The sequence below is a fragment of the Manacus candei genome, unplaced genomic scaffold (genome assembly GCF_025592945.1).
Source record: "Manacus candei isolate 608988 ecotype Guabito, Panama unplaced genomic scaffold, ASM2559294v1 h1tg000002l, whole genome shotgun sequence".
Taxonomy (NCBI): Eukaryota; Metazoa; Chordata; class Aves; order Passeriformes; family Pipridae; genus Manacus; species Manacus candei.
Window position 1 is genome coordinate 184,282 of NW_026138050.1, and position 23,920 is coordinate 208,201.

The 23,920-nt window shown below is 43.2% G+C and overlaps 2 protein-coding genes across 5 annotated transcripts in view; one reads left to right on the forward strand and one right to left on the reverse strand.

Moving 5' to 3' along the window:
- IL21R (interleukin 21 receptor) overlaps positions 1-15,153 on the reverse strand; it is a 38,578-nt gene extending 23,425 nt beyond the window's left edge. For 3 of the 4 annotated variants that reach the window (XM_051784685.1, XM_051784607.1, XM_051784519.1), the window contains exons 1-10: positions 14,979-15,151; positions 11,544-11,657; positions 7,981-8,122; positions 6,987-7,138; positions 5,799-5,953; positions 4,920-5,076; positions 4,403-4,502; positions 3,768-3,837; positions 3,552-3,628; positions 1,357-3,451 (exon numbers count right to left, since the gene is read on the reverse strand). In XM_051784685.1, the coding sequence (XP_051640645.1) occupies positions 1,357-3,451; positions 3,552-3,628; positions 3,768-3,837; positions 4,403-4,502; positions 4,920-5,076; positions 5,799-5,953; positions 6,987-7,138; positions 7,981-8,122; positions 11,544-11,616 (3,021 nt within the window). In that variant the 5' untranslated portion in view covers positions 11,617-11,657; positions 14,979-15,151. Of the gene's footprint in view, positions 1-1,356; positions 3,452-3,551; positions 3,629-3,767; positions 3,838-4,402; positions 4,503-4,919; positions 5,077-5,798; positions 5,954-6,986; positions 7,139-7,980; positions 8,123-11,543; positions 11,658-14,978 lie in introns of all 4 variants that reach the window. The other variant, XM_051784768.1, reaches the window with a different exon arrangement.
- A 142-nt stretch (positions 15,154-15,295) lies between these two features.
- On the forward strand, positions 15,296-23,427 carry NSMCE1 (NSE1 homolog, SMC5-SMC6 complex component). Its single transcript, XM_051791316.1, has 9 exons — positions 15,296-15,381; positions 16,387-16,464; positions 16,560-16,703; positions 18,408-18,529; positions 19,265-19,342; positions 20,607-20,753; positions 21,692-21,808; positions 22,631-22,751; positions 23,207-23,427. Exons 3-9 carry the CDS (start codon positions 16,586-16,588, stop codon positions 23,236-23,238), a joined length of 735 nt encoding a protein of 244 aa, XP_051647276.1. The 5' UTR covers positions 15,296-15,381; positions 16,387-16,464; positions 16,560-16,585; the 3' UTR covers positions 23,239-23,427.
- The last annotated feature ends 493 nt before the right edge of the window (positions 23,428-23,920 follow it).

Below are 23,920 nucleotides of genomic sequence, written 5' to 3' on the forward strand. Positions count from 1 at the left end.
CTGGGAAGGAAGCTCCTCTCTCAGGAAGGTGAGCTGCCTCTGCAGGCACAGGCTGGTCCCCAGGTGGTGAGCTCAGTCCAGACCCCTCTCCTGAGTGAAAATAAAATTTAATCTGACATTTTTGGTTAAAACAAATAAATAACAGGGAGCTACAACCCAGTGCCTGTACAAATATTAACTATCCCATCTAAATACAGATACGCTGCAAGTCTCCTTCCTGGGCTTACATACCCTTTTTGCAGTGTTGTAAAATTGACGAAGTTACCTCTACTACTTGGCCAACTCGGAAGAGAGGTTTGCAGTACAAAAATTTTACTTACAAAATATGTTAAAACCAGTTGCTGTGCTTAGCATTATGGTTTCCTTCCTTTCGAATGGGAATACAAATAGGGTTTTCTAAATGAGAATACATGTATACATTCTAATACACAAAATATTACTTGATGGTTCTTAACTTTTTTTACCACTGCCAGCATACTAGGGTGGAATTTACCATATCAAAATATATGATAACATTGTAGAGAAGTTTGGAATTGTCAGTAAAATTTCTTGAAAAATTATCTAACAAGAAGCATATACAGCCTTTAAGCTGCTTGCATAATTCCCATTCCAACTGGACAAGAACAAGAAGCCAAAAAAATGTTCCATGAAGGTACGGTGTTGGACCACACATTAGATAAGCTTTCTGGGAAAACACTGCTTAGAAATGTCTGATGCCATTTACAGCTGCAGAAGTATGAAGAAATTCTGCTTGCTTTTACAGAGTAAGAAACTAATGACCAATAATAGCACTGTGTAAGCCCAAATGACAGTAATCTGTATTTCATGTCTTGATTGAGTGGGTATGGAAACATACACCCCGTGCTAGGGCTAGGCACACAAGACAACACCCCCTGCCCCAAAAGAAATAAGTTATGGAAGCTGTGTGCTAAGTCAGTCACCTCCCCTTTGACCTGCACCTATGTCCCACTTCTACGTGTGTCAGCACCTTCCACATCACCTTTGTGCGCTTCCAAAGCAACACACAGCCAGGGCAATAACCACAGGAACTGTACTAAGAACTTCTGCTTCCTGCACCTGTTGCTCCCTTTTAGAGATCACTCACAGCTGGAGACACTTCAGCTCTGGCTTTACCCCAGTAGAGCTGCTGGGGGCCACCCCCAGCTGTCCCCAGGGGCCTGCACCACCTCCTGGCTGCCAGTCCTGGGCAGACACTAGTGCTACAACCCCCTGAAAGACGTGTGACCTGTAGCAGCCCTCATTTCAGTCAAGATTGAAATAACAAGCAACATTTCAATTTGCCATACAGTTTATTTCCAAAGGCTCACTCAGTCTTGGCAAATGTGGCTAAGCTACCTCCATATAGCAGTTGTCCTCTTGGGCAAGGGCTTGCGCAAATTTCATTTTTTTCTCATTCTTCCTGCTGTTTTCCTTGAACAGTTCTATTGGTCTTTTTTTAACTGTAAGTGCCAGTCTGGAGTCCTCACTGTGAATGGCGTGAGAATCAGAAGGACTGGAGTTATTCACAAGACAATGAAGCGACAGCTTGTCTGAGATGTGGAGCTCCAGGGGCCCTGCAGCTTTTCTGCCTAAGTTTAGCCTAATGCTGTCCAGTGATGCTGGTAAGCCGGCTGCTGAGCCACTCCCCTTCCCTTCTACATGCTTCAGCATCTCTTCACTTCCCCCTGCATCTCCAAGTTCCCTCAAGTGGCTGTGTGGGTGGCAGTGGCAGTCAGTATTCAGTTCGTTATTGCTGCTCTCTTGCATTACTTTGCCAGTAGGGTTAAAGCTGTTCTGTTTTGTTCCCTGTGTAGTTCTTTCTCTGCTGTTTAAATCTTGACAGTTCAGCTCTAACAAATGCAACAGCTGTTCCTCTCTGCTGATATTTTCGTCATTGCTATCACCAGACAGCTCATTAGAGCTATCGATCCAAGGGCTGCCATTACTGGTCTGTGTGTCATTCTCACTAGAGGCTAAACCTGGGACAACGCTGCAACCAGGACTCTGAACAGTCAAACACACACAGTCCTTTGTCCTCAGGTCAAGTTCACAGACTGCAATATCTGGAGGTGCTTCTTTGAGGTTGTTGCACAGACCAATGAAGGATTCCTGTAACAAGATAATCTCACTGTCACAGTATGGACCATTACATCTACCTGCACTATCAAAAGGCTGATAACCTGATGGTTGAGGTGCAATAGGGCAAGAAATTATATTGGTTTTCTTTGGAAAATTTTGATATATTACTTGCTTATGTATTTCTTCCTCTGATAGGAAAGCTGAAGCACCTTCATTTGCATGTGTGGAGAGAGATGGAAAATCAGTACGCTCTGAACAGGTGTTTGGAAAGTCAAGCTCAGTGTAGGGAGACCTGTAGCTGACATGACACGTCCCACTGCCAGCAGGCTGAGCAATTTGATCTCTACAGCTGTGTTCTGGTGTCTCTGACAATTGTCTTGGAGGCTGTGAGGAACATGCACTTTCAAAGCACAGAGTCAGGCTACTGTTGGCTATGGACTGGGACATGAGGGCATTGAAGCTCCTGTAGGCAGAGCCACAGGGCTCCAGGGATGGTGACGAAAGGGTGTCACAGCTCTTGTAGGCAGAACTACAGGGCTCCACAGATGGAGACATAAGGGAGTCAAAGCTCTTATATGCAGAAACACACAACCTCACGGGTGCAGACACAACGGTATCAAAACTCTTGTTTGCAGGGTTGTTTATTCTGTCTGTTTTGGTCCCAAAGAATGGTTTATCTGTAGATTCCTGGATCAGGATACAAGAGTCCTGCTCATTTTCTGAACCGTGTAGAAAAAGGTTTTGATGAACCATTTGTTGAAGATCTCTTGCATCTAGAGAAGCAGAATTTATGCTGGAGCTCTGATAGCCAGATTCAAAGGATTCTTCCGATAGTTCTGACTCCTTGCTGGATGTACTACAATTGTAGTCATCTTGAGAGGCTTTGGTGAAAAGAGAGGCTGTATGAGAAACATCCCATGGCCGCTGACTCTGGGCTGTGCTTTCTTTTGGATTTCGCTGTGGTGGATTTTCCAACTCAAGTTTCTTGCAGGTTTTCCTCTCACCTGTGAGGATGTCTGAGTCTTTATTGTCTTGCATGTTATTTTCATCTGCCAGGAGTGCATCAAACATGTTAGCTAGTGCCTCATTGTGCTCTCTGAAAGCACCGATGCTGCTCTCACAAGGCTCAAACATGGTGATCTGGTTGCCACTCTCTTCCTGGCTCCCAGTCTCACTGTCTGTTAAGCATTCACAGATTTCAATAATGTCTTCAAATGGAGTTGTATCAGGGGTTAAAACTGCACTGCTGCCTTTTGGCAACCACTCTCCACACTTGCTGTGGCAGCTGCAAGATTTCTCAACATTTCTGATGTTATCTTTTCCCTTGAAGTTTTGGCTTGACAAACTTTGAGCCAGACAGTTCTTGCAACTTCTGTTTTTGGAAGTCAAAAGGAAAGGACAGTTAATGTTTATGTAACAGGAAACTACTTTATTCTGTAAAGCAGAGGTGTATTTTTTAATATCTTACTTACATTTGCTTTTCCATATGACTCTGCTTTAAGTCATGGAAAGGGAACTTAATTTCATCGAAGTAGCAGAAAACTGAAAACTAATAAGGACACAAATGAGATTTAGGACACATATGAATTGTATTTAGTATCCCCTGCACTAGACAGACAATAGCACTTATTACACATTCTCCTTCTGGTGATCAGGAAAAGGTATTTTTTGCAACGCTTTTAAATTACCTTGACATTTTTTACAACCAAATGGCTCTTTGCTGGATTTGGGATTTCATCCCACCATTCTTTCTTCACTCTGCAAGGGAAGAATGAAAATTGTTTTGACCACTTGGGCTTCATCAGTGTATATTTCCCTCTTCTGTTCTCCTCTCCCTCTTAGGCATCTGCATTGCAGCAACAGGAAGTGCTTGTTCTGTACATCTCCAAGTGCTGCTTTTCATTAAACCAGTGCAAAGGTGTTTATATGTTTGGTATGTGACTGCTCTGCACAATGCAAGTCACATGTTCTTCTAATCATGTTTGAAATTATGTGTGAAACAGATAGGATCTCACTTTCACACTGCCACTAAAAGAAATTAAAAAGAAATAAAGACATCTAACCATCATTACTGGAACTCCAGCAAAACTGACAAACCCCTACTATAACAAGACCATTCTAGTAAGATTAATAGAGACTATTCAGAAAATGAAAGAGCACAACTGATTCGTGTTTATAAACCTCTGCTCAGACAGCTGATAAAGGTATTGAGAAAACCCAGACCATCAGACTCCTGTACTAGCAGACATTCAGCTTATCAATAGCAATACTGATGGCTGTGTAAGCCATTGCTCTATAAACCCTGAGCCAGTATGATACGTACTTTGTAAAACAGAAGTAGCAAATGACAGATCCTGCCATGATCAGTATGCAGGATATGGGCACAGCCATCTGCAGAATGTCTTCAGCTGTCACTTGGTAATCTGTTAAAAAAACCCCAGACATTTACATGTGAGTGTGCATCTAAATAAAAGCACTGGCAATACCAAATTCACTGCTGCTCTTCTGCACCTTAAAAAACCGCTTCTTTAGAGCCTCCAGCAGATAAACAACAGACTCCCACAGGTCTGCCATACTGAAGGTCTGCGGTGTGTCAGAGACCAGCAAATGTACTGTGGCCAGTTACTTGGAAGCGTTAGCTGCTGGGAGAGCCAATGTACACTGTGAGGCCCAGGAGTTGCCTTTTTATGGTTAGTGTCTTTGGAAGCCTTTACAGACGTATTCACATTACATACAAAACGATGAAGAAGATGATTCCATAACTCTCCTCCAAGAGGAGAGCAGCAGGATATGAAGATTATACCATTCTTTTCCCAAGCTGCTATTTCTGACAGCATTACCATAGTGAAATTCAACTTCTTCACTCCATTCACTCCAGTAGGCCGGGTAGTCTGTGTAGTTACACCTGAGACTTGCAACATAATCATAGCCCCTCCTCAAGGAGCTTGCAGTAATCTCAAAGCTTTTTGCCTGGTAGTTAATTGCTTTTACAGAAACCTGAAAAAAAGTGAGAAAGTTCACTTTGATTTCTTTATAAGGCGAAGGGTTAGTGATGGCAACTAAATACCAGTAGTATTACGTGTTTCAGTTATCTTTCACAAATGAGCAATTGAATGACTGTGTGTAATACTGCAGTTTGCTGTCATCAGGGGTATTTGTGACATGCCACCATGCATGTTCTTCTATCAGAAGAAGCCCAGCCGTAAAGTGCTGGACTGTTCAAGAGGGTGTCTTAAGTGCCTCAGGTGCTCCATGGAGCCACCAACAGCATCCAGCTTCCTGATATCTAAGGAGCAAATGAAGTTCAGGGAACAGGAGCACTGTATTTTCAATCTCTGACTATTGCAAGCAGCAGACCATTTTGGGGTGGCAGTCAGAACAGTTTCAGTCCTTTAACACCCAGCTGAATCACCTTGGGGCAACATGACCTGTGGCAAGTGACCCTGAGATTAGATCAGTTGGTTAAAACTTGGTGCTAATAACGCCAAGGTCACGGGTTCAATCCCCTGTATGGGCCATTCACTTCAGAGTTGGACTCGATAATCCTGGTGGAACTCAGAACGTTCCGTGATTCTGTATGATCAGGAACACTGTGGGACTTGCCCTTGCTGGCCCTTACACCATTATTCATGAAGTGGTTTCAAGAATTTTCAGAGGACTTGTTAAACTTGAAAGATCCAGAGAGACTGAAAATGAAGAGACTACTAGCTGTGTCTTACCTCCATCGGGTGCTGCTTCCTCCAGTATTTCAGTTCATAGATGACTGGCTGTCCAGAGAGCGTGGATGGAGGAGAGTAGCTCTCCTCCCAGCTCAGATTGAAATTACCATTTTCAGCCTTCTCAATGGCAAGATTTTTGGGGGCCCTCGGCTTAACTGTATGTTAAAAAATACAGTTAAGGAGAACATGAAAATGGGAAAGAACTGATGGAGAGATCAGAGTGACAAGCATTCACCAGAGACCAGAATATCATTGCTGTTAGAGCACTTAGGCCTTTTCAGTATGCTGTAGCACAAGGATAAAGAGGCCAAACCAGAGCAACTTCAAGGAATTTACTAACAAGCACTGATTCTTCAAGCTGGCTAAACAAACTGCAGGTACAGCCTTTTAGTGCACTGGACGCAGCTTTCAGCCTGGAGAAATGAGAACAGCCTGCACTCTCACAGGAGCAGCTGTGGGACAGCCAAGCTGTCCTGGCTCCCTGTCTCCTGGAAACCAAGGCAGGTTCTTGCTTATCTGGCTGCTGAGCAGCAGCAACAATCAAGTATTCTGAAGTGAACCAACTCCTTGACCTGCCTAAGGTATGTGAGTGATTTCTCTGAGTGTTTGAGGTGACAAGCGTTAACAATGCGTACGCTGTTCTGAACAAACTGGGGGCCTAGGGAGAGACATGAACTGTATCTACACCCTGTCCTGTGAGAGAGCAGATTTATGCACTTTTAATCACTGACTGTTATAATATAACAGCAATTACTGTAAAAAAAATCTTCTGTTCATGTGCCATGATTTAACTTGCATGAAAAATCAGAGTATGACAGAGACAGAAATGGAAGAAGTTTCAGCAGGGATAGCCTAGTGTCTTTCTAGAAACTGAAAGTAACACATTCCTCTTCATCCTGCAATTCTACAGCCACAAGTAAAAAGCATTAAAATCTAAGACCCCAAACTGCTGCTGGCTCACAGCTGAGAGGATACAGCTAGACAAAGAATCACTCTCTGCTTTCCCCATTACTTATACTCATTCCTTAGGAATCTAATCCAGAATTAGGTTTCTAAGACAAACAGATCTTGCATTTAAGCCAGCGTGGCACTTTCCACCTCTGATAAGGAAAAACTGCTCTGGTGACACGAATGAGCAGTAATCTAGGATTGCAAAGCCTGGAACCAGACATCTAAACAATTTCTTACCAACAAGGGCTGGTGTAACATTGTAGTTCCATATATCAGTCCCATTGAACTGTAGAGCTAAAACATATGTGAGGCCTGATACAAAATAATCGGGACATATTGTGCAAATGCACCTTAAAGTGTCTTTTTCATTCTCAGGAACACACACGTTTCTGAAAAACAGGCACAAAATTATGTGATGTTTAGAGAGTGTGACACACTATTCCTTGAAAAGGTGAAATCAAGCTCCCCAATGTGCAGAGCTAATCAAATCTGAGACAAACAAGCTCAGTTCCTGGAAACGTTTCCAAACCACAACTGAGATTCCCAAACAACCCACCCTTCGCAGGTACCCCTTGCACAAATGAAAAACTTGACAGAAAGGCTAAGGATTGATCCCAAGAAGAAAAATTACCACCCTTTGTCACATTTCAGTCTCTGAAAGAGCAGACTAACAGCTTGTTAGTATAGGAATAGGCTTACTGCAGTGTATGAGTGAGATTATCTGGATGTGGGTTTGGTGAAATCATACAGAGAAGAACAGGAAAATCCAGATCTTCCTTTGCAGGAAATGATGACTGGCCCTGCTGCAGAACAGGCACAACAGTCTATGTCTGAACATGGAGTTAGACTGCATGCAGACAAAATCACCTGGGCTCCAAGGGGGAGTACCTTTCACACAGGCTACAGACTGGTAAATAAGGTAAGATTTCTCATGAAGAAGGTAAAATTTTGCATGAAATGAAGGTTTTTGTTAACTTATAAGAGCCCTAACACTCCTACCAGTAGGATCCCTCCTCTGTACTAAGAAAATGGAGAGTTCTATGGAAGATTAGGCCACTGAACAGAGTGTGCTGTTAATTGTAGCAACCCATTTTACTCCTGTCAAGAAGAATAATCTGAATTACATTTTGTCCCAGACACCCACGGTAGAGGGAGGGATTTAAAGCCAACAGTGACTATAGGATATACGAAGCTCCAACAATGGCAGTGTAACATCTTATGAAGCACTTACGACACAGAAGAAATGTTCTTGCCGTAGCAGAGCAGGAATTCTTTGGAACAGTTAGTTTGTGCTGGTACCTTCCAGTGACAAACCAGCTCTTTGTCAAAGTCAGTGAAGCATGCAAATTCCTTTATGTGTCCTGCAGTCATAACTAGGGAGAAGCAGCACACAATGAGAAGCAAGAGAATCAGAAGAATAAACTGGACTAAGCAGAAACAATAACTTTTTCATTTAAATAGAGCTACCAACCCCCTGTAAATTAATTGAAAGCATTGTTATCTTTTGAGTCTAGGTAAATGGCAAGAGGGGCACGTCACCAACTGTCTCCACCTTTCTGGAGACAATGTCTATGATCTTGGAGAGGAAGAGTCTGCAATAGTAATATTGAAATAAAAAGGCACAACTCATCCGACACAGACTTCCAAGCACAGAAAATCCAATTCCAATAGTTTTATGTAAAACATATCGGCATTTAATTACGAAACCACATAATCCCACCTATTAAATACAAAAGGTTCAAATACCAAAATGCAGATAATTAACAGTCAAGACTAGGATCACTGTCTACAGGCATGACTCATGTTTTACCTATAATGGTTCTAAGCTTCCCAAATGCATGCCTTTTGCTTCCCCAGAGCAGCTCTCCAATGCCTAGATGATCTTCCTGCCACTGACTTTCTTCTAGTATACACTTTTCTTCATTTCACACAGTATTTCCTGTTCTGTCTTCTACTTGCAATTGTTATGAGCATTCAGAGCCCAGGAGAGACTCAGTCACAATATGCCAGGCACTGGGGGGGGGTACAGGAAAGCCAAAAGTCTCTGCACTCTCCATGTTCAAACTTATAATCTCTTTCACTGTCAGTATTTAAGTAAAAAATACACAATCCTCAGTATCCCTTCCAGCCTCACTTTCTATTATTTCAATGCACTCCATATGAGTGAGACATGGAACAGAAGAGGAGGAGCTATGTGACAGTAAGGTCATGCTGTTATTTGGACTAACAGTCTGCCAACTCTGGTCCTGGAGTGTGATCATTTCTCAGTGAAGCAGTCAGAAATAGCTAATACTTTTATCATCCCAGACAATTACTTGCCGTTTCTGATGTTTGACTTCTCTTTTACTGGTAAATAATAATACCTCCCTTTTTTTGCACAAGCTGTGCAAATATAAATCCTACTTTCCTACTTTACATCTCAGTTTCCTATAAGAAATTAAAAATAGCTTTGATTGGTTTTTAGAATCCTATTAATTGAAATTTTTCTGATAGTTTCTGAAACTCTCCGTGCTTGTCATTTACACTGCAAATGCTTAATTCAGTTGACAACAATTCACATCCTGCAAGGTCCTTGTCCTTCAGCCACTGCTGCTTCATGCGCTTATTCTTTCTAATTGGTACCTAAGTTTCAGATTATTCCTCCCAAGCAAAAAATTTTGTTGAAAGTACCTAATTTAATTTTATCTCCCCTACATTTCTACTTTTCTGTAGTCCACTTGTGTTATTTTTTCTGATACAACTTCTGCATACTCTGAGACAGTACACCATCTGAAAATGTAAAATGTGATGGTCAGCTGCTTTTTAGTGGACATGACACACAACACAATGGGACCTGTAAAACTTATAATCTAAGTTGTCTGGTACATTGACTGTTTATAAACCTAGAACTGACTGCAGGCATGGTTTCATTAGTGTTCAAATATTTAGGAAATGTTTTGGTTTAGTTACTAAGGTAACATATTTATCTTGTAGGTATGAACTATCGCTGTTATGTCCTCTCTGGATGGCAGTACCATGTTAGGTTCCCTTTTGTTCTGCATGGTCCCTGATTCTTCCAAAACCCCCAAGAATCATCAGAAAAGCAGCAAGTTAAACTTCTGCAACACTTTAGCAGTTACGCTGCTTTTTGATTTTAAAAGAATCATTATCCTGTTGGTGTTGTTTATATTTTGCTGCCATTTGTAATTTTATTGGTAGATTTCTTCCACCTTAAAATGTACTTTTGCCAGAAGTACTAACATTTTAAGCCCTTTAAAGATGAACATTATTTTTCAATGTGTTAATGATCTTATGCTTTGAAGAATACTTCAATTAAATGAAGTTCTTCCTGCTGTGTTAAGCTACGATGATTAACAGTTTTACTTTATCTTGCCTTTCAGTGTCCTCATGTCTTTTCAGAACTCTAAATTATATTCTCTACTCTTTTCCCATGACCTTCTCGCTTTTCCATCTCCGGTACACCATATTTTTTTTTAAACCTCAGCTATTTGAGACTTTCCTTTTGAAACTACATACAGTACAGAATTTATTTTGAGTTAGTGTTGTTAAAATAGGGAACTGAAATACTGAATTTCTTGTCTAATCGTCAAATAGTACACCATGCTGAAGAAACTTAAAACAAGTAGCTAACAAGGCAAACAAACCCAAAGAAAACACTGTAAAATTAAACTTTGATAAAGATCATTTATAGAAAATATGGGATTACCCAGATCAGATAAGCCAGCCAATGCACTCTCTCAAACCTTGATACTTCTCCTTAATTCAACTGCACTATTTCATAGTACATAAGACAGTAGTTAATAAATCTTCATTTTTTTAGAGACAGGCTATTTTAAACTGTCTTTTTACTATTTTGATTTGCTTTATAAAACAAAACAAGACCTAAGAAACTGTAGACACTGCAGAAATAGTAAAACAAATTACAGCAAGCAAAATGTACAATTCATTTTCCAGAGAATAAAAATGCATTACTGAAAACCATGACTTTATACATCTAAATTGTATTTATAATCAAATATCATAAAAGATGCAAGGAAAAAACATGGTTATATTCAGCCTCTGCTAGTTGAACTTGACAAAATAACCCTTATGGAACCAGCAGCACTTGGGCTCAACACCTCCTGCCAGTCCAACAGCGCAGCCGGGACACTCCAGATCCTGTTCTTCCTCCACCCCTGCGCAGGTTCAAGTCACAGCCAGGGCCTGCCAAATCTGTTCAAATCCAGGCAACTACACGGTGGCATAGAGAATTTAGGAATTTCTTTAGGAGTTACTTCAGTGTTCCTTTAGCATTTTACCTGCCTGTGCTTCACACCAGAGAGAAGCTCAGGCCTCCTGCACCGGGGGAAGGAGGCCAGGCAGCAAAAGCCTCCCATAGGCATTACAGATTTCACAGAATATTCTGAGTTGGAAGGGACCCAAAAGGATCATCGAGTCCAACTCTTAAGTGAATGGCCCATACAGGGATGGAACCCACAACCTCATTATTATTAGCACCATGCTCTAACCGAGCCCATCTCAGAGGTGTCCAGTGCAGATCACATAATGCAGAAGGAAATGACTTTCCAAACGTGTTTCTCCTTTCTGCAAATTTCTAATTTTTCTAGACCCTATGGAAAAGTTCAATGCAAAGAATAAAATCTAAGAATTTATTCTAGTATAAGGCTATTTATGACATTTGAAGTTACAAATTTTATAGTACTTAATTAGTGGTAATAGCATTGCCTACTGGTCATGGAAAAATGCTGTCAATGAAAACTTCAGTATAATAATCTAAAATATTGACAAACATACCTTCATTTGTTGCATATGAAAAGAAAAAGATCCAAAGGGTATATGGTGCAGCACTTACGAGTCTTGCCATCATTGACACTGGTCAGGTTCAGCAGGAAAAGCTGTGATGCAGTTCTGCCAACAGCAAACATTATTATGAGCTTACATCCCTGTGCTAGTTAAGGTAAGGGTGTATGTAGCATTTCCTACCACTCTGCTAGATGTTGGGATTCAGATTCCCTGCTGTGCCTAATTCCCACACCCTGCACCTAAAATGCACTCATGAACAACAAGACACATAGAAGAATAAGGAGAATACAAATGAGCTAGAAGACTTTTCTGCTGAGTTTTAATGACAGAGGATACAAGACTGACATTGGCAGTGGACCTACTCTCTTCAGCTACTAGAAAAGGAAAGCTGCTAGCATGTGAGGTATTAAAAGCATAAGCACTAGACCAAAATCAGTGACACTGTCACCAAAGCCCTATGATTCCACTCAGATAACTGAAAGAATTTAAGAATGAAGTGCCTGGTTTATTGACTAAAATGTTTTCCTCAAGTCCTGTCACCTGTAGGTTGATAATATGGATATTACCCTCTTGAAAAAAATTTTAGCAAAGAACTCTGAGCATTGCTCCAACAGAATGCAGATTCATTAAACCGGTAAATAATTAGAGGTTATAAAGCACATACCCAATCATGGTATAACCAGTTAAACTTGGGAGAAGGAAAATTATGCAGCTTTTACTTATTAGAATTCCGTAAGCATAGCAAAGCCATTTATTCAGGTAAACTGAAAACGGGTGAAATAATTAACTTCAGACTTTAAAAAAAAAGCATGTCTCCCCAAGATTTCTTTGCTGATGCAACGCAGCCACTTAGTGGAAGTCTGTATTCTGCATAAAATATGGCTACCAGCTCTCATATCACTACAAATGGACGTGAGGCATTTAAAATTTTGGTATATTTGTAGGTGAAGTCATGCTAACTAATATGCTTTTGGCTTTGCATTCTGTATAAAGAGGGATAAAATTTGTTCAGCAGCACATTGTTAACACACAACTTTTTGGTCCCTTCCTCTCATCCTCTTAGAATTTTCTAACCTCCACATCAGGACACAGTGTTCTTGCTGCCAGCCAGCTACAGCTGCTCTGTTTATACCCGTAAAGTTCCCAGGTGGCACATTAGTGTTTATTTCAGAGCATCATGATTCTCTCGGTGTGACAGAGTAAAGAGGAGAGAATTCCTAAGATCTCTGTCAGCAGGAGAGACGTGTTGGACATTCTACAGAAGCTTTGTCAGATTCTGAAGTAGCACAGATCACTGGAAGGTATTTGTGGATGGTGGTTGGATACCCTCTGCCCCAGCCACAGAACCACCCCTTCACATGTCTGAAAAGGCAAGTCCCACCAGCACACAAGAGGAAAGAAACTGGTGAGGGATCAGAAACTCTGCTGCCGTATAAAATCGTTAGCTATTAGCATAGGGAGAACATAGCGACCTTCTGTCAGGACACATGTGGGCAGATACAAGGACTCCCTGAAACAACACCTCAGCCTTGGCCATATTGATCTTCATCATTGGTCTACTCTGGCCTCCAATCGGGAGGCCTGGAGACACACCACCTATAATGCTGCTGATGCTTTTGAGAACGCACACAGGATCACCCCTGAGGAGAAAAGACAACACAGAAAGAATCGTGTCTTGCCAATACTGTCCAAGGAGTCCTTTTGCTGTGCCTTTTGCAACCGGACTTGTCTATCTCGCATTGGCCTCTTTAGCCACCAGTGTGCTTGTAGCAAATGTGGGTAGAGCCCTTCCCAAATCTTCGTTCGCAAAGCCCAGCCATGATTTCTCCCATTCCCACGTGCATGACTGACCACTCTCTAAAACTAGCTTCTAAGAGTTAACGTAGAAAATTTCCATCTTAGAAGTAACGGATAAGGACACTGTTAGTGAAAATAGAAGATCAGAATGGAAACACTCTTCCGAGTGTCAAAACCTCTCGGGCAGTTACTAGTCATCTAGCAATAAAAGACATATCAGAAAGATAAATTTCTTATAAATGCTTGAGAAGACTATTATTCAAGAGCTGAGTTCTTCACATTCTGGGAAGAGATGAAATGTGACTGAGCATAGACAGGCGCCTTTGCTGCTGCTCAGGAAAAAAACCAAACAGCTCCAGCATAAAAAAATTCTTCTTTTTCCTTTTTCCTGGAGTTCTCAAGAGAGGAAGTATTTGTTTTCCACTGTTAAGCAATCCTGTAGCATGACAGAGTTCCAAGGAACTCTTAAAACTTTGGCAGAAAATCCTGGACCACGTAAGCACGTCCAAATGAACAGATGGCAGAGCAAAACCATCTCCCCATGGGCAAACAGATCCGCACACGGGGATGAAAATTAGAGCTCCAATGAAACTGCAAAGGGAGAAAATTTTAAAATGTCCATAGTTTTTCTGCCTGTTACATTCTGGGTTTTTCATTATATATATATGAAATACCAATCTTAAAAAAGTATGTAATACATATAAAGCATACTAAAATTGTAGTAAACCTAATAAACCCGATATATGTAAGGAAAGTAAGTTGTAAAGACATAGGTGACTTCCCCAAATCTAGGAAAGAAATCTCTGTCGGGGCTAGAAGCAGGTCTGTGTGATTACTGGCACAAGTTACATGCTTTAATCACTTTATCGTTTCTATTTCTTGAAAAAAATACGATCTGATTAAAATTATTTCATTTACTATCAAAAAACCAGTACTAACTTCTGGTCTTCTAAGGAAATTAGGGTCACATTTCATCAACAGGCATAATCTGCAAAACTGTTATGCTCAATGAGTAACTCCTGTCCAAACCACAGAAGTCAGATATTATACGCAAGGCTGCTCAATGCACCGTTGCTGTGCTGCAAATGTATAGCTTTTTAAAACTGTCTCTTTTTAAAACAGAAGTCTTACTCTTTTAGTTTAAAGCACTGGCTGTAACCGCAGACTAAAACGAGACAAGCGATACATGGCAAAGCAAAAGGTTCACCAATAGATTCCGTATCAATACTTGAAAAGAACCCCCGTCCGGCGCGCAATGCCCGGAGCTCTGCGGGGCTGGGCACGGCCGGGAGCGCAGCCCGGGGCGGGCGGGGCTGTCCCGCAGCACGTCCGGCGGGAAGGGCATTTCGGGGAGTTACACCAGTTCTGGCCAGAGCATCGCAAAAGGAGCGCCCGAGTTAAACGGCGTCGAGGAAGGAGAAGCGCACCTGCCCGTGGGCTTGGAACGGAGTTGCCCACCCGGGAGGGGCCCCGGGACCCCCTCCCGACCAAGGGACCCTGCGGAGCTCCGGGGGAGCACGGAGAGCTCGCCTTTCCTTCCCAGCCCCTGCGCGGAGGAAAACACAGACCACACAAAGGGCGCGCCAGACGCAGATAACGAGAAGGAGCCGGTTCGGGCGCCAGACGTACCTTGCCCTGTCCGGTCCCCGCGCCAGGCCCCGCTCCAGCCCGGGGCGATCCCGGCCCCGCACACGGCCCCGCTCCAGCCCGGGGCGATCCCGGCCCCGCACACGGCCCCGCTCCAGCCCGGGCCGATCCCGGCCCCGCACACGGCCCCGCTCCAGCCCGGGCCGATCCCGGCCCCGGCACGGCCCGAACCGCCCCCGCGAGGCGCGTCCGGGGCGGGGCCTGATCAGGGGCGGGGCCCGACCGGGGACGGGCATGATAGGGGCGGGACCGAAAAGGGAGGGGCCGGCAAGGGAGGGGGGCGGGGACTGATCGGGGCGGGGACTGATCGGGGCGGGGACTGATCGGGGCGGGGCCATCGATGGCAGGCGCACGCGGAGATCGCCGAGCTGTCGAGCAGGGGCAGGTGCGGGGGAGCGGCCGGGGGAGGTGGTTCCTCGGCGGGTCCCGGCGGGGCCGAGGGTGGGGGGCGGCGGGCGACCTCTGGGGCGGGCGACCTCTGGGGCGGGCGGTCTCTGGGGCGGGCGGCCTCTGGGGCGGGCGGTCTCTCGGGCCGTTGCCTCCGTGGGCTGTGGCAGACCCGGGGCCGAGCGGGCGGCGAAACGGCGGGGCCGGCGCTCGGCCAGAGGCGGTCGGTGCAGTGGTCAGGGAATTTCCTGAGCTGCCTTTCGTTGGTTCTGGGGTTCTTCGGGACGCGAGAGGAGGATTTGCTGTTCGAAGTCACCTGATCGACTTTGCTCTAACCAGGCTGTGTGGGGAGCAGGAGCGGCCGACACAGAACCACATCCCACACGGAACCGCACCCCACACACGATACATCCCACACAGGACACATCCCACACGGAACCGCACCCCCCACACGATACATCCCACACGGAACCGCACCCCACACACGATACATCCCACACGGGACACATCCCACACGGAACCGCGCACGGTGTTGAGTTTGTCACACAACATTTATTTTCAGCTTTGGGGGTATGAGAGTTTATAAGCGGGTGACGAGGAGGTAGCGGTGAGTGGAACGTTGGGAGCTCTGTAACCACATTTGTAACAAGTCAAACTGGCCCAATCCAGTTTGTTCGGTAGCAAACTGTGCAGCTTCGATGAAAACAGCACCATATTTAGAAGATCAAAGTTCAGAGGCTCAACGACCACCAGGTGCCCAAAGACCCAACTAGAAGACCCTGTGAGACTACACAGACTCAATATTGTATCATCTTGAGCCAAGCGTGCACCTCAGGCAGGAGTCACTGCCCGGTGTGTCCAGCGCTGCAATAAAGCAGTGCCTGCTGCTTAGTGCTACCATGGTGTTAAGGAGCTTGATTCCTGCTTTTTGGTGACAGTAGCACAATGCCTACCTTGTTCTATTCTGTAGCTAAAAGATTAAGTTGGACTTAATCTTTTGCAGCCTTCCGGAACCTCAGAGCTGGTCACCATCTGCATTCTGAGGACGATCTGGGGATCTGCTCTTTTGCCCTCATTCAATGTAAGAGAGTTTAATTGAAACCTTATATATGCTTGGACTGTGTATTCTTAATTTGTATGAACATGTGCATTAATTCCATCTTACACCTCCTGCAGCACGTGAAGCCTGGTGGGACACTGCGATGGCGGCTCAGATGACTGATGCTCATCGGCGGTTCTTGCAGGTTCTGATGTCTAAGGGGATAACAGAAGGATCAGAGGCCAGGAAATTACACCACCACTGCTGTGAAACTGATAAAGGTGTGTTTGTCTTGGAGATGGAAGAAGTGGTTTTTTTCTCCTGGTGCAGCTTACAAATAATTGGATTTCTGAAAGACACACGCCAGCTAAAAAAAGTTAAAAAATTGTAATGATGTGTGTGTCCTCTCTCTTTCCTGAAAGATAAAGTAACACAGTAGTGAGTAAACTAACTTCTAATCAGATCAGATTCATATATACCACTTTTTTTTATCAGAATTGTTTTTTATAGATTATACATATGAGTTTTAAAAAATAATTTTTGATGCTGATAGTACTTAACTATAGTGAATGCTTTTAAGTAAATGCACTTCAGTTATTTCTATCCGGTGCTGTGGGAGAAGCGAATGTTGCAGAAATGTTTCAGTGAGGATGACATGAGGTTTCCTGGTGGATGGCTGTGCTTTGTCCCATCTCACGTGCACTGTATTGCCCGTTCCTAGTCCTGGAAGCTGTACTTCTGCCAGGCTTAGGAGTGTCCCTGTGTCTTGTCACCGTGCTACCCACTCTGCAGGGACTCTTCTGGTTTACTGTGGATTTGTATCTACTTATCCATAGGCATTAGGTCAGGATGAAGTAGTCTATTTTTAGGCCTCCTGAGCCAGGAACTGTAACTTGGCCACCTTCTTAGATGCTAAAATTGCGAAGTGCAGCTTTTGGTGTGGTCTGACTCCTGTTCATTTTTTATCGAGAGTTTATATCCCTTTTTTTCACAGAAGATCTACTGGAGCAACCACTTATCTCACATTAAAATATTCGAGCTGTTGAACAAAAGAATATTCTGTTAGCTTTCATCTTTTACCCGCTTTCAGATCTGTTACTAACACTCCCTGATTGTGCCGTGTGCAGTGTTTCCTGTTGACAGGGGCCAGCCAGGTGGCAAAATTATATTTAAATATTGTACTTTATTATTGTTCCTGCCCGATGCCGTTACACGCAAGTGACTCCTGTGACTGAGAACAGGGATAATTTAGTGACAGCTGGTTGTATTTTTGAGACATGAATCTAAAGTTACGAGCTGTTTCTTAACCCTGGTCTTTAAACCCTAGCCTGATGAAGGCAACAGGGGTTCTGCCACTGACAAAATCTTGTTTTGGATGGACCTGAGAGTTGTGCTGGTGCAGTGCAGGCAAGAGCCATCGCATGCACCTCCACAGAACAACTCCAAAGGCCATCTTGATTATGTCTGTGATAGAAATGCTGCTAGTATTTGTTTGTAGAACACGACACAAGATACTACCCATGTTTCTACAATACTAGAATTTGTTTTGATATGTAACTTGATCACTTACCTGCCATTAATTTGTGAAACAGAACGCACAGAAACAAGGAATCACGTGCGTGTAAAGGGAAGCAAGCCAGTGTATTTTTCTATTCTGAACAGTAATTTTTCCTAGTCGTGTTTTATTTTAAATTCAGCTTAGTTCAAGTCACTGTAATTACTGGATTAGTGTTGTGGGTTCCCTACAGCAAGGCAGAATGTCTGAACTCTCTCTCAACTGACTTCCAAGGAGCTGAGCGTCTCTGAAGGCCAGGAGACAGCAGCACAAGAAAATGATACATCTGCTGAATAGAACAGCCCTGTTTGAATTTGCCTCATGGAGTTTTAGTGCTTTTACCTGGGAAAAAACGTTTCACAGAAAAAATCTGCCTGGTGTGTAGTTGTTTGACTTTTCTCTGTATGTGCTTTTTCTTATTTATTTTCAGTTTACTACGCGCACGATAAACTGGACGATTTCATCAGCACTATTAACAGGCACCTGCAGCCTTTGTTTATGCAGGTCCGGAAAGGAATGTCAGAAGAGGATGGGAGAGCACATTATGCTGTAGTAGGTACCTGCTGTGTTTGTGTGGGGCCAGCTGTGCTTGTGTAGGTGCTGTGTTTGTGTGGGGCCAGCAGCAGCTGCAGGAACTGCTGGTAGGACAGGGAAGGGGGAGGATAAATTGCCACAGCCCTGGTTTGTGGGATAGGACATGGCAGCAAGGACCACAGCAGTGTTGGAGTTATTTAACATAAACGTTGCTTAAGTGCTGAAGTGAGATTCCTTTTCCACAGGAGACTTTATTTCTTGAGACAGATTTTTAAACTAGAAAACAGAGCCCTCCAACATCAGTTTTCTTTTTCTCCTACTCAAAAATCAACCTAGCACAAAGGGGTTGCTGAGGAGTGGCCTGTAAGAAGTTTCTCCAGATCAGCAATTGTTTTTCAGAGTGGAAAAAAAGGTGACTGATAACATAGTTCGTGCTGCTGTCCAGCACTGTGCCTGGTTTGACATGTCAGCTCTGCTGCAGCCTCTGTGTTACTTTGGGGGGTTTGGGTTGTTGAAGGGCTTGGCCTGGGCAGAGGCAGCTCTAGAGAACATGTGGCTGGAAGATCAAGGGTTGTAAATAAAGGACTGGAGTACCATCGAGTGCACTTCAAGGATCAGTCTCTTTCATGCCCCTTAAAGAAATGACATTTCTGTTAATTGTAAGTTGATGTATTCTTTACCTCAGAGGACCTTTTACAGTTTCTGGTGTAAAACTACAATGGCACTTTGATTTCAGGTTATTTCTTTTTTTAGGTGAATTTGGCAGAAACTGAAATAACTAAAATGGCATCTGACTATACGGAAATTGAATTAGAGTTGTTCAGAAAAACAGTAAGTATGTCAGTTATCATTTAGTAAATCACATTATTTGGGAAGGTATCACCTTAAGATGAATGGAAATGGAAATGAATGGAGATGCGGTTCAGGAACTAGTTGCCATTTTACCTAAGTTTATCCCAGATTGAATGGGATTGGCAGGGATGGAAGTACATGTAAGTAATGATTCCCTGCTGGAAGTCAGTTATGGGTAAGGCAAAATCAGCACCAGGGAAGTGCTCCTTGAGGTTAGGGACTCAACACACACATGCTAAAGTTACACTGACACCTTTCTTCAAGATTTTCAGTTGTGATTGCTGAATTTTTCACTGGCTTCAGTAGTTTAGTAATATACAGTAGATTTTAATGCTAATAACATTTTTTTTTTGATTTGAATATAGACATTTGTTACTGCTTAGCCAATTAATTCTGTATTAATAAACTAGTCAGAATGCTGCTTTTCAAACAAGAAAACACACACTTGAGATTTTTTAAAGTTCCAAATAGAACTATTGGGCCAAGAGTCAAGGACATTTGATATTTAATTTCTTATCAACAACCATTAATGTGAATTGTGATCATAGCTGTGTATCTTAGGTGTTTTACTGAATTGTTCTCACAGTGTCTTGGACTTTGAGGACTTAATTTCTCCAGCCACTAGATGTTTTTTTTGCACACTCATTACATATTCTGTATGAACTGGAAAGAGAGGTGTATTGACTGTTCTGTGACAGCTGCAGAAGTCTAATCTCCATGGATAGGACCCAGAGGTTTCCCTGCCCTCCCCCACACAGCCAGGTCAGCTCTGCAGAGGGTGTGTTGTCGTGGCCCATGTCACTGCTGACATGGACTCTGTGGGCTGCTCTGTGCTAACAAGCAGCAGGAATGTTTCCAGTGAGGTTCTGTGAAGATTGGTGATACTGTACAGCCTTCAGATGCCAAGTAGGCTCAGAAGTCCTAGTGACTCCAGAGTGGAAAACTTAGTTGAGCAGATAAAAAGAAAACAGATCTGTCACTGCTGAGTGTGCTGAGGGGTCTCTGAATGCAGCTTCATTTAGGCAGCACGTACACTTCTATTTCTGGAAATGTTTTCTTGGCAAACATCAAAACTGTCAAGGGGACAATGTTTCAGCTTTTTGCCTTTGTTTTACAGTTCTGGTTCAAGCCATATTCTGTAGTATCTCTCACATGTATGGATGCTAAAAACCCTGCACGTCAGTACATTACTGTAAGGTGTGTCTGCAGGGTTTTTTATACTTAGTAGTGTTTCTTTTTGTAGATGGACCTAATCATTTTATCAGAAAATGGCTTTGCCTCATCTACAGATATTTTAAACTTGGCTGACAAGCTTAAGACAAAGAAAATGAAGAAAAAGGAAGCAGAACAAGTGCTGAAAGTTTTTGTGGAGGATAAGTGGCTCTCTGAGGTAACTGCTTTCAAGTGTTCCTATTTCAGTAGGTCCAGCTACCATGTTCTTATGGATATGATGGGTGAAACTGGAGCTATTCTTTGATGAATGATGGCAAAAATGGTTTTAGGGGGCCTGTGCTTATTGCTGCTCTGGTGATTTTTGCAGAAAAGGAAGTAGACTTACAAGGAAAAAGTCCTTGGGTAGGTCTATACAGGACTAAATGGTTTCAGTTTCTTGTACCTGAGCCAGGTGGGTTCGTGTGTCCTGCCCTGCCCAGTCACACAGAGACATCCTTCAACCAGGAATGGGAGCTGGGGAAAGCTCTCCAGGGTGATCAGTGCTGTTAGTTACATTTGGAATTTCCTGAAAAGTGGCGAGGCCAAACATGTTGAAAACTCCTGTACCAGGAATGCATGGGCCACTGTGCACATGGTCACATCTCCTTTAATTCATGAGGGAGCAGTTGAGATGGGCTCACTGTGTGAACACTGCAGTTGCTGGCCAAATGAGACCTCAGTCCTTCTCTGCTGGAGTCATTGCATCATAGATCTCCAACCTGCTGCCACACAGTCACTTATATGTTAAAGTGATTTAGCAGAGATTTCCAAAGATACCTCAAGCAGTAAACACCTAGATTTTGTTGAAAGCTGGGTGAATTTTCTCTAATGTGCGAATGGAGGGTCCCAAAACTCAAAACTGTTAAGGAGAGCATGCTTGCTCATCTGTACTTCCCAAGGACTAGTTAAAGATGTGGAGCCTTTATTCTGCTCCGCAAAACAAAGGAGTTCTGCTACTTCAAAAGTGTTTTAGCTTTGCATTGTACCAGTACCAGCATGTTAGTTTCACGATGGCAGAAAAAAGTGGCTGTCAAACGCTTGCTAGCAGGGGGTTAGCAAAGTCAAAAAAGGTCAAAGGAATTAAAAGAAATTCCTCATCCTGATATGTTTCCTTAGAAAAATGGAGAATATACTCTGCATACTCGTTGCATAATTGAAATGGAACAGTACATTCTCAGCAACTACCAGGACGTGGCAAGGAAATGTAACATCTGTCGCAGCCTCGCAGTCCAGGTAACGTCTGTTTATCACATGGTCATAGCTGAGGTTTGTGATACTTCCCTTTGAGTATTAGGTGTGCATTAAAAAAATCCTGGTCTTGTAATCTTTTCATGATGCTTATGTATAATTAAAAAGAAAAAGCATTATTTTTCTTTGTAGGCATTTTATCTTCTGTCTTTAGCAAAAAATTGTCTTGGAGCAGTGTCTCCAAGTATAAACTTGGGGAAAGTGCACTCACCCAATGACGAACGTGGCTGTGCTGTCTGGCTTTCCAAACCAGCAGGCTAGAGATGAGCCTCTGTTGTTGAAACAGGTTTAGCAGTGACAACAGTCTTCACGTGACACACGTTCATTCTTGGGGTTCCTGGGGTTTGGCTCAGTAATTTCTTGTGTTTGGACCTCAGAAGGAACATGTGGCTATATAGAGCATGCTAGAACACTGGGTTGTGATAACTGGGATGCTACCAGTTTAGTCTTGTATAAGTGTTTACAGCCTGGATTTCTATTCCAAAGCTGCTGCATTCTCTTGCTCTGTGAGCCTGCGTCTTCTGATCTGCCCAACTAACACGATTCCATGTTTCCCAATTGGTCTCCCTTATCGCACTGAAATTGTTGTCTTTCAAGCTATATTTTGTCCATATATGGAAATACTATTTCCTAGTTTCCAGAAGAACACCTCCTTTTATTATTTACCACCTTTGACTGTTGAGTATCTACCACCCATACTGTGGGAACCATCTCTGGAATACTGCTTTGCATATCTGCTGCCCTTTGTAACAACTTCCTCTTAAATTGAAGGACAGATTTTTTTTAATCATCACTCCTGGATTTCAGAGCCAAGTCTGTGAATCCTGTGGAATTGGAATGCATTTACCTTGTGTCAGAAAGTACTTCAAAGCTCAGACTGAACCCCGTTGTCCGAAGTGTAATGAATTCTGGTCTTGTGACATCCCAGGTACCAAGCAATCTATTTTTAAAAAACCAGAGTGTAATAATACTAGAAAATGAGCTGTGACATTTAGTGGCAGTACCTGTATTATTTACAGCTGTAACTATCAGTTATTTCTGGCTTCAGCTGTACGTTTGAGACATTAAACCACACACAGGCAACACCAAGCCCTCACAGTGCCTGGACTGTGCCACAGGGGCACAGCAGACCCTGCATGTTGTTTATAACTACCTTAAGGTGGGGAGGTGGCAGGGAATAGGGGACACACACAACCCATGGCACTAAAACTTCTGGAAATACTGAGCTTTTAAGAATCTCTTTGGAACGCCCTATTTCTCTAGGTGAACTGGACATTGTGAACGGCAACACAGGAATATACAAAGCATTTTAAAAATCAGGAGGCTATACAATATTATCCTTGTTGTGTGTGTGTCATCCATTAACCTTCATTTTCTTTACAGGTATGAGTCGGATGACCTCCCAGTCACCATAGAGCTCCGTTCTCAGCCCTAGATGATGCCAGTAGAACTTGCTGTCAGTGACAGCTGTTTTCACTCACTCTGGCAGAACAGCTAGACTGTGTTGTATTCATTAGTAACAGTGGCCAGTGTACTTATTTTCTGAAGTTCTAAGAATCTTATAATAAAACTATTGTTGACCTTCCTGTTCTCCTTCACAGTAATGCCTGCACAGCTGTCTTGGAGGCTGTTTTGTGTTTGTAGTTCTCCATATTCTTGGGTTGGGACTTTCAGTACATGTTTTGGGGATGAAAGATGCAAGTGTTTTAGTCAGTCCTGCAAGCTGATCTATGCAGGTGGACTCTTCAAAGAAGCCTTTCTCAGCAGGTGTTCCTTATTTGTACAGTTTGAGCTACGCAATGGGACTGACACCTGCTGTAGCACCTCAGGCAGGTGAAAAATCCATGCAGCACGTGTAAGGTCTCTGACCTAGGGCTGGAGTTGGAACACTTCCACCTGGCACTGTGGCTTGAGTTTTGTCCCTTCTTTAGATGCAGAACAGTTTGTCTTGACATAAGGCCAAGTCATGAGCAGCTGTGTTCAGTAAGGGAGGGAATATTGCCACAGTCAGAACAACTGGGAAAGAGTACAACAGGACCCTTGCAGACAGAGGCAGAGCACTGGCAGTGCCCAGACACAGGCTGTTTCTGAGGGACA